Source organism: Etheostoma cragini, chromosome 5 (assembly GCF_013103735.1).
Source record: "Etheostoma cragini isolate CJK2018 chromosome 5, CSU_Ecrag_1.0, whole genome shotgun sequence".
Classification (NCBI taxonomy): Eukaryota; Metazoa; Chordata; class Actinopteri; order Perciformes; family Percidae; genus Etheostoma; species Etheostoma cragini.
In genome coordinates, this window is record NC_048411.1 from 18,981,453 (window position 1) to 18,994,360 (window position 12,908).

General features: G+C 40.1%; 4 protein-coding genes and 1 pseudogene across 7 annotated transcripts in view; 2 read left to right on the forward strand and 3 right to left on the reverse strand.

Moving 5' to 3' along the window:
* Positions 1-1,207, reverse strand: part of si:ch211-107p11.3 — a 4,249-nt gene extending 3,042 nt beyond the window's left edge. Inside the window, exons 1-4 of the mRNA XM_034871389.1 lie at positions 798-1,207; positions 510-684; positions 308-378; positions 51-224 (exon numbers count right to left, since the gene is read on the reverse strand). Coding sequence (XP_034727280.1) covers positions 51-224; positions 308-378; positions 510-684; positions 798-813 — 436 coding nt within the window. The 5' untranslated portion in view covers positions 814-1,207. The remainder of the gene's footprint in view (positions 1-50; positions 225-307; positions 379-509; positions 685-797) is intronic.
* Positions 1,208-2,659: 1,452 nt separating this feature from the next.
* On the reverse strand, positions 2,660-4,690 carry LOC117944531 (cytochrome c oxidase subunit 6A, mitochondrial). Its single transcript, XM_034871400.1, has 3 exons — positions 4,458-4,690; positions 3,076-3,218; positions 2,660-2,962 (listed from the first exon to the last, which is right to left on the reverse strand). The coding sequence occupies exons 1-3, from the start codon at positions 4,657-4,659 to the stop codon at positions 2,873-2,875; spliced, it is 435 nt and encodes a 144-aa protein (XP_034727291.1). The 5' UTR covers positions 4,660-4,690; the 3' UTR covers positions 2,660-2,872.
* Positions 4,691-5,898: 1,208 nt separating this feature from the next.
* asgrl1 (asialoglycoprotein receptor-like 1) lies at positions 5,899-7,826 on the forward strand. 4 transcript variants are annotated; one of them, XM_034871383.1, is made up of 8 exons: positions 5,899-5,966; positions 6,327-6,407; positions 6,483-6,575; positions 6,664-6,768; positions 6,845-6,895; positions 6,988-7,127; positions 7,306-7,421; positions 7,606-7,826. In XM_034871383.1, exons 1-8 carry the CDS (start codon positions 5,915-5,917, stop codon positions 7,757-7,759), a joined length of 792 nt encoding a protein of 263 aa, XP_034727274.1. In that variant the 5' UTR covers positions 5,899-5,914; the 3' UTR covers positions 7,760-7,826. The 4 variants fall into 4 exon arrangements, with proteins under 4 accessions (XP_034727274.1, XP_034727276.1, XP_034727275.1 ...); XM_034871385.1 differs by having other exon boundaries at positions 6,664-6,750; XM_034871384.1 differs by having other exon boundaries at positions 5,900-5,966; positions 6,492-6,575.
* Positions 7,827-7,909: 83 nt separating this feature from the next.
* Positions 7,910-11,110, reverse strand: LOC117944533 (annotated as a pseudogene).
* Positions 11,111-11,191: 81 nt separating this feature from the next.
* Positions 11,192-12,635, forward strand: LOC117944529 (phospholipase A2, minor isoenzyme-like). The gene is made up of 4 exons (XM_034871399.1): positions 11,192-11,381; positions 11,565-11,721; positions 11,836-11,963; positions 12,341-12,635. The coding sequence occupies exons 1-4, from the start codon at positions 11,348-11,350 to the stop codon at positions 12,463-12,465; spliced, it is 444 nt and encodes a 147-aa protein (XP_034727290.1). The 5' UTR covers positions 11,192-11,347; the 3' UTR covers positions 12,466-12,635.
* Positions 12,636-12,908: the final 273 nt, after the last annotated feature.

Consider the following 12,908-nt stretch of genomic DNA (forward strand, 5'->3'; position numbering starts at 1 on the left):
GTCATGAGAAATTCCTGAATGGGTTTCAATCAGGCATGAAGTACACCTACCACTAATAAAAGAGTTGTCAGATCCAGTGAGTGGCTCAATGCAAGCCCCCCCAGGGAGGACCTCCACTCTCAGCAGACTGTCTTTGTGCTGCAGCACATCTTCCTCTGCAGACGTCAGCGACGGAGTGGCTGACCCCCCCTCTGTCCTCATCACCCCTACCTGTCTTCTTTTTGCTGTACAAGGATAGATATGAGAGGTAAAACACTCCCTTGGATGTTATATTGTTGGAAATGTGGACTTGCAATAACAAAGCTACCTGTTTGCACTATATTTTTATGTTTGACTTTCACTTGCTGCCATGATCTCTTGTAGCCGCTGTCCGATACCCTGGGAAGACATGGAAAAGAATACAATTTATATGTGTCTGCAATGGTGACATTATTGGAAAGTTCAAATCCAAATATAGTGACAAGTATTTTGAAATTCAATTTAAGTAGTCACACAATAAGTCTTCTTACGCATTTATTTTATCCGCAATTCTCTGCCAGGCTTCCTCTCTCAGTTTAGAGGCACTGGTAGTGTTGGATTTGGCTGTCAAGACCTCTCTCTCTTCTTCATACAACTTCAAAATGAGATCCTGTTCTTTAGAGCTGAAAAAATGTGCCCTCTCTTGTTTTTTCATCATCTGGAAATCTATTTTAAAAAAACACACACACACTATAATTAAGGAACTGAAATATGCACTTATGAGAGTCAAAAACATTTTTTGATTGGTTCCATTGACATCAAGAACAAGGTCTCCTCACCTCTGTCTGTATTCATTGATTGGGATCAGGCTTTCGGCGTGCGATTGCTCTTCCCTATCTGGTGGGGCGGGTGCGCGCAGTTATCCGAGATGTTTCAATGCTAGATTTAGTAATCAAATCGTAACCCACAGGTCGTAAAACGAAACAAATCCGAGCTTAATAGACGCGACGGTTAGTCACGGCACGTTTCACATTAATCAATAACGGTATACGCGACGGAAACACGAAAAGATAACCGGTGTTATGAAGCTGGATCAGCAAGCTTTGTTAACCCAGGATTTTCTAATTCGGCTTAAGGCGCGTTCACATGAAAGAGGTGGAGTCTGTAACAAAGAGCGAGTCACGTGAAACAGGTCTAGATCATCTTACTAGACAATAACACAAATTAAAATGATAACCATTCTGCTACATGGGAAATTTCGTATAGTTATTATGGAAAATGACAGTGACAAGTTAACATGTCTGCTGTGAAAATAGGATATTAGGAGTAAACTGTCGCTCTCTTCCCTCATAAGAAAGCTTTATGTAAAATAATCAGCAAAACGTATAATTAGTGGATATTGATAACAGAAAGGTTGATTTCTACAAATGTAACTCCACTGTCCATTGAATTCATTTTCTAATTTAATAGTAAGCTTCTTTTTTCATTCTCTAAATTCAACCTTCATTTATTCAATAGTCACCTCACTGTACTTCGTTCCCTTTTAAGAAATGATTCACTGTAATTTTTCCCACCTTTATAGGTAAGTGAGGAAGATGTTAAAGTCGGCGCATGCCTACAGTCCTGAAAAAAGGCCAAACGAGCCACAAGTGAAATTAACCTGTGTGGGTAGACCTACTCTATCTGTAAAGTGTCTTGAGATAACTCTGGTTATGAATTGATACTATAAATAAAATTGAAATTGAGTTGAATTGGGTAAAACAAGGATCAGCATGGTCTTAAATTAAATACAAATTGAGAATGGAAAACAGTGGTTTTAATTATGTCAGTAGGTCATGGCATGACAGTCAACTTCTTAAACATTATAGCCCAATCAGGACTCTCCCCTTTGTATCTCCATCCTCCAGGAGATTCAGCCTCTACTTGTATGGTTCACTCTCCTGTGGGAATGATGTGCTTCAGTTTTGCTTCTTATACTTTACATGTGTATCATTTCCTCTTTCCAGGTTCCATGGTGCAGAGAAGGTTGTGAGACACCCTCTCGGATCCATCGGATTTTATACATTATAAAATGATACATTACAAATGTATAAGTGTATCATATGGATCATCTGTGTAGTAACTGTATTACATTGGTCTATACAGGGCCGCTGTGTCTCAGTGGTAGAGCAGTTGCCTGCCAATCGGAAGGTTGGTGGTTCAATCCCTGCAGTCCCATGTCAAAGTGTCCTTGGGCAAGACACTGAACCCTGAGTTTCCCCCAGTGCTGCGCCATCGGTGTGTAAATACGCGTCAGTGTTTATCTGATGAGGTGGCACCTTGTACAGCAGCCTCGGCCACAGTGTGTGCATGGTGAATGGTTCCTGTACTATGTAAAAGCGCTTTGAGTAGTCATTGAGACTAGAGAAGCGCTATATAAGAACAGTTTGCTTACATTTACACACATCTATTGCCAACGCAAGGGTCGCAAAGGACATGAATTTATAAATGAAATTGACTTGAAAGTGAGCCATCCCAGGATCCTGAAACTGGAGTAGCTGAATAGAATTCCACTATCATCTCTTATTTAAACATGCTTTCACTCTGGTCATATTGTTGGCTGTAAAATGTAATGGCCTATTTCTTTGTTATACTTCAAAGGCTGAAACCCCTGGAACAGTACATTACATCAACACAAGAAAGAAAAAAACATGAATTGAGATAATAATAGTTACTTTATTTATGTTAATTCTGTTTCAAGTCTGTTTCACTTAATGGTCCAGAGTAAAGGAACTGTTGGTTTGGGTGCCCCATGTTGAGAGCACAGAGGTCAATGCAACAACAATGAAGACTAAACTGTAAATGGAAGTGTTGTCCAGTAAACACAAAGGGAGGACTGGTCCCTGTGCCAGTTTAGGAGGTCTGGATGGAGGGTTTACTCTTCGTGGCCCTCATAGCCGTCAGGAAGGGCATTCAAGTGTGAGTTGTGGAAAAGGGATTTGTTGCCATCTCCCCAAGGGAAACGCTGTAAAAAATGAAAAAATAAAGCAACACATAATTAAGTAAAAGTATTGATGAATGTGACACTTAAGACGATCATTTTGGAATGTGAATGATTTAAGTCGCATAAAGTCAAACCTTGCTGCGAATGCGAAGGTGGCTGTAAGGGACAAACTCTGGCTGTTCATGGCTATGCTGCTGCTCTTTCAGGTACATGTTCAACATGCACACCGCAACACCGGGCAGGGCAACCACGAAAGTGAGGATCTTCCAAGTCCTAGCTGGAAGAGAAAGACAATGATAATTAGTTAGTCAAAAAATAGAAACTGTTGAGAGTTAAAGTGCTTTTTAGTGACTTTACATTGTTTTTAAATATGTACCCACTAAGCAACAAATGTTGGACAACCTAAATGTGAAGAGACCTGGTGCTATTACACAGAATGTAAACTTTACAGTAAGATGCCCAGAGAAAGAATGCAGTTTGGAATATAACCCACACAAGCAGATTCATAAACCCGGAGTGGCATTTTAAGGACTGGTTATCAAAAGGAGGCAAACACACACATTACGGACAATCCTAGTAGGTATGAATAGAAACAGCAGGATTGAGAATGCAGCAAAGTTTCTGAATGTCTGCAAAGTAAGACAACAATTACATGTGTGATGAAAAATGTGTTCCCTGTATAACTCAGAAAAGCATAATCTTCTAATTTTAGAACATGTTCATCAGTTCCAGCATGCATTTGTATACGTATCAAAGGGGAGCTTTGTTTAAAAGTTAATGCTAACTTAATAACTTTCGACTGAATACATATGTGTACAGGTGATCATCTAGTTATATCAAGCTACCTCGGCATGCGGTTAACTAAGGTGACATTCAACTCAAAGATTTTTAATCGCCTTTAAAAGATGAGCATCTCGTTAGCTAATTATTATGTATTTGGTTCTTTTACCGAGTAACAGCAATCAGACATTCACATATTTCTTGAGTCCAACAAACGCCCCTCTTTCCGCCAGATTAATGTGACGTTACATATAAAAAATGTATAGGGACATAACTTGCGGTAACTGTTCCGTCCCTTACTAATTTCGTAAACCGTTTATTATTAATTTAATATAAGTTGTGGGAACATTTATTACGACAGGTAACGTTAACGTTTCGAGTATCTATTGACCTGATTGAGTGTGACTCTTTAGCTTGCAGGACGTGTTCGTGACACTGCTCCACTTTCAAGCAATGTAAATAACAAACTTAAGTAAATTGAAATTGCAATGAGACTTTGCGGGTGACTGTTAAGTGTTTCAATGAGGTGTCAGGCTGAAATGATGGCATCTCTTCAGGTTACAAAGCTAATGTTTTGAGCAGCTTCTTCTATGTGCAGCAGTCCGCTCAAGGATGTTAAGCTAGCACTGCTAATGCTAAAATAGCTAAAGTTAGCCCAGCAAGGTCACTATAAAAACGTCAGAAATAAATGAGAATAAATACAACCAGAGAATTAAAAAATAGGTGGTACAATTACCTGCCTGGTCCCCGTGTCCGGCAGCGGCAGCAGAAAGCTGACGCCGGGTCTGGGTCAAAGAAGACCTTAGCAACATTTGCGAGAAGCGTCCGAAAGCCGCCATTTTCCTTTCTGAGAGGTGCACAGAGACCGGAAAGAATTTGTACAGAGAATAGACAGTTAAAGATATAGCTCTCGGTCTAGGGTATAGATGCGTCACCATGGGTGTCACGTGGTGGAAGCCAGACGGCTCTACTGGTCCATCAAGTGGCGAGACTGTGAACTACAGACAGTATGAACACCTGTGAGAAAAACTCACGTTGGCCGGCTGTCTTTCTGCTTATAGTAGTAGGCTTTCATGTCTTCAGCTAAAAATAGTCAAAAATAAAGTGAGGAGAACGGTAATTGCAATAAATAAGAATGCAAAATTGGCACTCGAAGGAATGAGATGTGGTGGTCAAAGTGTCTTGTGTCCTCAGGCAGCAGATAGTGTCTGAATGTAATTCAAGGCAGAGCCGTGCAAACACGTTTCTGTTGGCAATGTTTTTGACTTACGCGAGTTGTTTTGGTCCTCTGACATCAGTGGTAATTAAAGTGTCTGACAGTAATAGTGAAATACACTGATGCAAAGTGATTTCACTTGTTTTGCCATATCAATCCCATTATTCATATATATATTTAAATGCAGGCAATAGGAAGTAACCTGGAGTTGTGATATACTGTGTGAATGATCTGTATCTAACTAAATGTGAAGTTCCCACTGCATATCCTAATGCAATAGTTCCTAACCTGGGGGTCAGGTTCCACATGAAGGGACATGAAGGCACAATGGTCACATAAACATTAGTTGCCAAACAAAATTATGTTGATTATTAATTTTTTCTTGTAACTGTCACTAACTAGGCCTCTAAAACCAATCCCAATAAAACAATCTGTGAAGAGAAAATGCCCCAGGGAAATTCAGCGGATCAAAGACATGATTTCCTGCATTCTTGCATTCTGACACACTTTTATGCACCAATTTACATAATTTCCTACATGTCATTTTTGTGATGTATCTGTCACAAAATAGTTTCCGTTATGTGTGGGGTATACTTTACTGTATATATAGCCATCCATCCGTCTTAATCCGCTTATCCGGTGTCGGGTCATACATATGATAAACAAACTGTATATATGATATAAATGTATATATATTTCTGAATTATATATACATTTCTGAAAATTCTGAGCATCACATACTTAATTTTCTGCATTCTTGCATTCTGACACACTTTTATGCACCAATTTATATAATTTCCTATTTGTCAGGTAAACATCTAACACATGACAGGGAAGACAACCTATGACTTACAGTGTTTGATAATTGTGCAGCAGATAATGATAAATTATAACTGAATAATTATAGTAACATCCTTTATCATTGAAATTGAACACTGAACGTGTTTCTCTTAAAGGGGAGGACTTTGAGGGATCTCATGGTCAGAGTCCAACCAAAGAGATTCAGAGAGATTCTGGTTCTTGATGACGGTAAGTGATACATTATTTTTGTAAATTTGAACTATACACTGAACAGTCGTTTATGTTTTTATATCATGATTTGAATTTTAGCAAAGCATTGGGTCAAATTATCAGTATATCTATTTGAACATGTTTGTGTATTTGACAGTATGGCACAATTCTCTAATTCTGTATTTATTGAGCCGTTAATAGTTAACATACTGGGCTTGAAAACAAACTTTAGTTGACCTCTTATTAGCAGAGAATCTCAAAATGACTTAATGGACTGAATACTTTTCACAACCTTCAAATTACAGCAATACAGCCTAGTTAGAAATACTAGTTTGTATTAACTGTATTCAAAAGTAAAAAAGTGTGTCTCTCTTCCAGTAATGGAGGCCCAGTATCACCAGTTTGGGTTGTCTGATAACAGCTTTGTCCAGGAAGAGCACAAAGCAACTGCCCAAACGGGTAAAACATAGACTTCATTTAATTTTGATTCAACCATTTCAGATGTCACTTTACACTTTAAAACCTGTGTGTAAGTGTCCGCAGGTCTGAGCAGGATAGTGGTTTCTGTCCTGTATGGAGTGCTGCTGCTGCTGCTGTTAACTCTGCTGACGCTCACTGGGATAAGATGTACGCCTTTAAACTCCCCAGCGATGCTGATTCATGAATACAGTTGTCAGTCTTTGTCCTATCACATAACAATTGTTGTATTTCAAAGTCTCCCAGTTAAACAAGGGAATCGCTGACGTCAAACTAAGCCTTGAGAGAATCAGCAGCGAAGGGACAACTTCATCGTTCAGTTCAGGTCATGAAATGGTTTCACGTTTGGATATAATGATGTAAAATCGATGCCCTCTGTGCTACTTTTGTTTTTAAGTTTGTGGCTTCTCAAATTTCAGGTGCAACAACTATTCAGGAGGTCTCCTTACAGGAACGTGTCCCAGTTCAAGGTAAACAGTGATTCCTTAATATACTAATACAATCAAAATTCAGTTTTGTTTTTTTCAAAAACTGACTTTCTTGACTATCTTCATCAAACCAGGAACATGCAGACAAGGATGGGTGTCTTTCCAGAGGAGCTGCTACCTGCTATCCAGGACGGCCGCAACCTGGAGCAAAGCAGAGGAGCAATGTCGAACACACGGAGCACACCTGGTAGTTATGAACAACGTGGAGGAACTGGTGAGCTTTGGTTTCCATATATCTTAAGTTGAGCTGTCTTTTTTTTTGTCTACTATGAGGCTCCACTCCACAAATGTGCAAATACAGAGCTCTGATAAGCAGCACACACACACACAGCATAATGTTTCTCAGAATCAACAATGGCCTTAAACAAACTGTTGATTTTCTTCTTTTCTAGGACTACATTTCAGAAATAGTTGAAATCAGATATAACTATTGGATTGGACTTGTGGAGCGAGAACACGAGGGGCACTGGAGCTGGGTGGATGGAACTGACATCAATTCCGCTCCAACGTGAGAGAAACAGAAAATGTTTTGATATGTTAGCCTATATCAGGGTGGCTGTTAAATGTACAAGTGGCTGTTAGACATAAAAAAAATTGATAATTTTTGAGGGGCTGGTCAATTTTGGAATCTGCACTATATGTGAGACATGTCTACAGTATGTATATCTCTTCCTTCCTCTGTTTGCGTTCAGTTTCTGGGATAAGGGTCAGCCTGACAACTGGGACTACAGAGAGAACGGAGAGGACTGTGGGCAGATTCACGCTTCTGAGAAACGCAAACGCAAGATGTGGAATGATGCAGACTGCAACCTGCTGTATCCGTACATCTGTGAAACCATGGTGTGATGTGAGAGACAGTGAACCTGTTCGAGCCACTGAACCGTCACCAACTTGACAGGTCTGATATGTTGGAGTTGGATAATAATGGCTCAAATTAAGACTGAAGGAAATGATGTTTTTGATATCAATTTATTAATTTTGAGACTAACAAAAAGGGATAAAAAATGCATATACAGTGCATGTGCGTGGCCTTTGTTGGAGACAATAAAACAGTAACTATGAATACAATGACACTTGACAATTTCAAATAAAGACACTCTTCTACATGTTATCTCTCTGAGTCCCTCGACCTACTTTCAGTGTTCGCTGGGAAGGTTGCCATTTTTTTCATTATAATCTGCCTTGGCGAAACACATGGCTGCTTTCCTATCACAGTCACAAATTAACCTCTCACAGGGGTTGTTGTCATCTAAACGAGAAAGATGGAGGAGAGCAGCAGCAGCAGAGTGAGGGAGGTGAGGGAACAGAAGAAGGAAACAGAAGAGATTACACACCATTTTTTATTCATTATCCACCATCATTTCAAAAAATTCAGTTAGAGAACGTGTAACTTAATGTTATGTACTTTCTGAAAATGTTTGGAAGCGTTGTTGATCACTCACCCTGGAAATTGACGCTCTTGCTGGTCAAAGATGGGGCAGCATTCGTTGTGCATGGCATCACTGTAGCGGTGGTCGTGGATCTGACACAAAAGCATGAAGGATGTCAGTCCACCTCCTTCCATCTATCAAGATGAAGAAAATCTCCTGCTGCTTAGCTTCAACGTCATCCTTTCTTGAGTTTGAGGAGATTTTTTTAATTACTGTAAATAGGACTGTGATTAATGAACATTATAGATTACTTTGCTGATTAATTACCCGAATAATTGTTTAGTCTATAAAATGTCAAAGAATACTGAACGTGCACAACGCATTTTTCTAGAGTCCGAGGCAGAGCTGTAGTACTGTAGTCCGGTCTTGGACTCGAGTCCGGACTCTAGACCATTTTTCTATGGTCTTGGACTTGTCTCGGTTACAGCCACTGGTCTCGCCCACTTTGGCTTTTGGTCTTGCCCGAGTCCAGGTGTCTTTATTATGTTGATAATAATATTGGAGGGGAAGTGAAACCCAAAATGATTGTCTTGATACTGTCACTGGACTCGGACTCAAACCTTTTTGAACTCGTTCTTGTCTTTGACTCGAACCTCTTTGGACTTGGTCTTGACTTGGACTCGACTAGTCCTGCAATTGGACTTGTCTTGGACTCGACTAAGGTGGTCTTAAATACAACCCTGGTCCAAGGTGACATGTTCAAATGTCTTGTTTGGTCCGAACAACATTCCCAAACCCAAAGATATTTAATTTACTATCACAGAATATTAAAAAAAACAAATATTCACATTAAAGAAGCTGGCTCCATTGAATACATTTGTGTTGGTTGAATAGGTTTATTGATTAATCGACAATTTTTTTGTCCAGCTCTAAGGGTCAATTAATCCAAACGCAGCGGTACCAGTGCTTTTTTCTCCCTATGAAAACAGCCCAATGTGTTTTAGTGATTTGAGCAGCACAAACTAAATTCCATGCACCTCCATTGTCCTAGGGAATGACATCAGGAGTCTCAAAGGAACACATTTTTGCACACAGCTGAAACTATCGCATTGCCACATCACTAGAGGTATAAGTCAGAAAATGAGTTTGTTTTTATTGTGGTTTGACACCATCACACCCTGTTACCTGTCAAGCTCATCAACAGGTGTGCCAGAGCCTCCCAAGCCACAGTAGCAGCCATAGTCAACGTAGTCCACTACGGCCATCTGTCAGGTACAGTGCAGAGGGTTATCGCCCTGAACTGCCACACAGCTCTGTAACACAGCACTGTGAGACACAATGGAGACATCTCAGTCGAAGCAAAACCGCCATAAAATCAAAATGTCTCTGATGCTGCTCAATCAGACATGCATAACTCTCAAAGTACTCACAGGCTGGGAGGCTGAGCACCAGGATGAGCAGCGGGTGAGGCAGACGCATCTTGCATTCACAGGTGATGAAGAGGAGAGGAAAGCTATAGCCTATTACAGACTCCTGTCATTAAGAGGTGGCTCTTTTTTTGGCCAATTGCCAAGAGCCACCCAATCCCTTACTCTATACATTCTGCAACATGTATGTTCACACCTGTGTAGTAAATACATGTAGCAACACAGTGCGGATTGGTTTGATTCCAAGGTTGGATTCCCAGTCCGGGCAGGTCTTTCTGTGTAGAGTTTGCGTGTTCTTCCCGTGTTTGCATGGGATTCCCTCCAGGTCCTCAGGTTTCCTTGCGCCATAAAGACATGCATGCTGGGTAACTCCTGCCATTGCCCTTGCTTTAGCTGCTGGCTTTACAACTGGAGTTGGTCCTAATTAGCTAGGATGGGTAAAATGCAGAGAACAACTTTCACTGCACATTGTACCACGTATTATTGTGTTCTATACTAACAGTATATATACAGTACACAGACATACAGGATGTTCATAAACACACTAATGCTTATTTGGTTAATTATTTCGGTCATGTTGGTCATGTATCATATGCTGTTTTGTGTTACATAAAACACTTGACACAACTTGAGTAACGTGCAGGGGAAAGTCATGGGAACTTTGGCAGATGCTCGCTATTTACACAGCTGTGGGTTGGAAAGTTATTTAGAATTTAACTTTTATTTAAAGAAGGAAAAAGCAAAACCGAGTCAGGGCAGGATAAACGGAAAGAAAAGAGCGTATAGATCAGGAAACATTTTGATTAGGAAATTAAAAGAACAAAGTAAAATGATCAAAAGAAAATATTTGTACTGCCTAACCTGTGAGCGGAGAATAAATGAATCCTTGTCATGTTGTATTTCCTGTGGATATCTGATCTTAGACAGGATGAAAGGTGGATTGCAGCCTGAATTCTTTATGTGGAACAAGGTGGTAACAAAAATACATTACGTTAACAGACCTTCAACAACTATATATTCTACTGAAATATTACTTATTCTTACAGCCTTTGTTAGAAGATTTGGCATTTAACGAGAATAGCTGATCAACTATTAGTTAGTCACCCAAGCACTACTTGAACAAGATTTTGAAAATGTCTGTTCCTATATTGTCCATAAATGCATCTGATTCATTTATGATTGAACAGCTGATTTAATACCCTAGAGGGCACGAGTGGAGGTCGTGGAAAACACTGTACTGCATGCTTGCTCATTAGAGGTGATGATGACACATCAGTACAATGATGATGTAAAAGAAGTAATTTTGTGAGAACCAAGTTTGAGCTTGACCGGTCTTGTTTTTGTTCGCTCTTGCTTTTGATTGCTTCTTTTTTTAAAAGGTAAAGAGACATAAAATGAGAGGACTGACTGATCGCTGAAGACTGTTAACATGTTTGATTTGGAAATTGTCATACTTGTATTGGAAGGTGTTAAAGACATTACTAGGTGAACAAAATTGTCAAGGAGAAACTTTGAAAGGTGTAAAGTAACCCGATTTAAAGGCCCCCCTCCCCCCTCTCCTTATCTCCAGTTTCCTCTCCTCACCTCCTGTCATTAGAACAGCCTGCACCAGAATTCAGGGTTTTCGGAGTGTAGCCATGAATCCGACAGCTCCTCTGCTGCTTCTCACGGGTAAGGCTGAAAAGGCTGTCAATATGTCAATATCTCTCCTGAAAATAACATTTATTGTAAACAGGTGCTGATTGTGAAATGATCTTTACTAATCTTTTGTCTTTTTTTTTTAATCAACCTCTAATAATTGTGCATTTTTCTCCTTTTCTCCTGATTTGTTTATCACTCACATGTCTTTACCAGCTTGTGCGGCCAGTGGTGCGCTGCTGCCCAAGGCCGTATGGCAGTTTGGACAGATGATCCCTTGCGTCCAGCCTGGCGTTAACCCCCTACAGTACAACAATTACGGATGCTGGTGCGGCTTCGGGGGGAAGGGAAGACCTCTGGATGAATTGGACATGTAGGAAACGAACGTTGCCCAATTTTTTTTCCAGTAAAAAATGTATATGTATATACAAAAGAAACTTGGGAGTTTTATTCAAACATGCACCCTTTCCCTCCTGTATTCTTATAGGTGCTGTGAAGTTCATGACAAATGCTATCAAGCAAGCAGAAAGGCTCCAGGGTGCACGGCTATTGCGGACCTTCCCTATGTTCTCGTTTATGACTTCACCTGCTCAAACCAACAAGTGACCTGCTCAGGTAAGACTGTGACCCCACTTAACTAGGATGGCATTCATTTAGACTAGGGCTGTCCAAAGACGTTTTTAAATCCAGAATTTGTGTGGATGTGGCTGGTTAAAAGTACAGTATTAACAGTATTCTGTAAATAGCAGACCGTATCTTTACTGCAAAAATAGAATAATTAAACAAGTATACTATAGTATACTATACACAACAACTATATTTAAAAAGTTACAGTATAGGCATTACACTGCCAGTTGGGAGTACCTACACTACAAACCAACAGTACTGCAATGTTTACACTTAAGCTTTGTGACAGTGTGTGAGTGAGCTTCACGATTTGTTAATATTAAGCGGCTACCTGTCAATTCCCTGACACTATTCTGTCTCCGCAGCAACCAACAATAAGTGCCAGGCTGCCGTGTGTGAGTGTGACCGGGTGGCGGCTCACTGTTTTGCTCAGTCCACATACAACCCTGAAAACAAGAACGTTGATCCCAAAGTCCAGTGTGTCGACTAAGTTATACAACTCCCCCCCCTCCCCCCCACACACACACAAAAATGTGGGATTTCTAACATATTTCTGTAACATTACTAATTTCTTTATAATTGTTTTGACACATAACCGGATGTAAAAGGCGTCTGATTTTTTACAAAGACATCAGTTTGAAATAAAACAGGCAAGTGAGATTCTCAGTGTGAAGCCTTTCATTTGAATTCCAACCTCTGCATGTCCTTGTGTCTGTTTGCTCACGTATGGAGAGCATGTGAAGCAGAGGTTGCAGCTGTGCTTATTGTACCAATTCACCACTGGGTTTCTTACAATTCCAGGTCACTTGAAGATGTAAAACAACATTTGAGGCATTGGCTTTATAAAGTTCAGGCAGGTTTACACTTATGCATCACAGGTTTGGTCTCTCTATCAACTTAAAATCTACTGACACATGTGGGTCTAGTGAGGTA

Excerpts from the sequence above, each read along its gene's own strand:
- LOC117944531 (XM_034871400.1), bottom strand. The coding sequence starts at position 4,659 with ATGGTGACGCATCTATACCCTAGACCGAGAGCTATATCTTTAACTGTC. Across the intron at positions 3,219-4,457 it reads CGGACACGGGGACCAGGCAG|CTAGGACTTGGAAGATCCTC; the intron begins GTAATTGTACCA and ends TTTCTCTTCCAG. Across the intron at positions 2,963-3,075 it reads ACCTTCGCATTCGCAGCAAG|CGTTTCCCTTGGGGAGATGG; the intron begins GTTTGACTTTAT and ends CATTTTTTACAG.
- asgrl1 (XM_034871383.1), top strand. The coding sequence starts at position 5,915 with ATGGTCAGAGTCCAACCAAAGAGATTCAGAGAGATTCTGGTTCTTGAT. Across the intron at positions 6,408-6,482 it reads CAAAGCAACTGCCCAAACGG|TGTCCGCAGGTCTGAGCAGG; the intron begins GTAAAACATAGA and ends CCTGTGTGTAAG. Across the intron at positions 6,769-6,844 it reads AGGTCATGAAATGGTTTCAC|GTGCAACAACTATTCAGGAG; the intron begins GTTTGGATATAA and ends CTCAAATTTCAG.
- LOC117944529 (XM_034871399.1), top strand. The coding sequence starts at position 11,348 with ATGAATCCGACAGCTCCTCTGCTGCTTCTCACGG. Across the intron at positions 11,382-11,564 it reads TCCTCTGCTGCTTCTCACGG|CTTGTGCGGCCAGTGGTGCG; the intron begins GTAAGGCTGAAA and ends TGTCTTTACCAG. Across the intron at positions 11,722-11,835 it reads CCTCTGGATGAATTGGACAT|GTGCTGTGAAGTTCATGACA; the intron begins GTAGGAAACGAA and ends GTATTCTTATAG.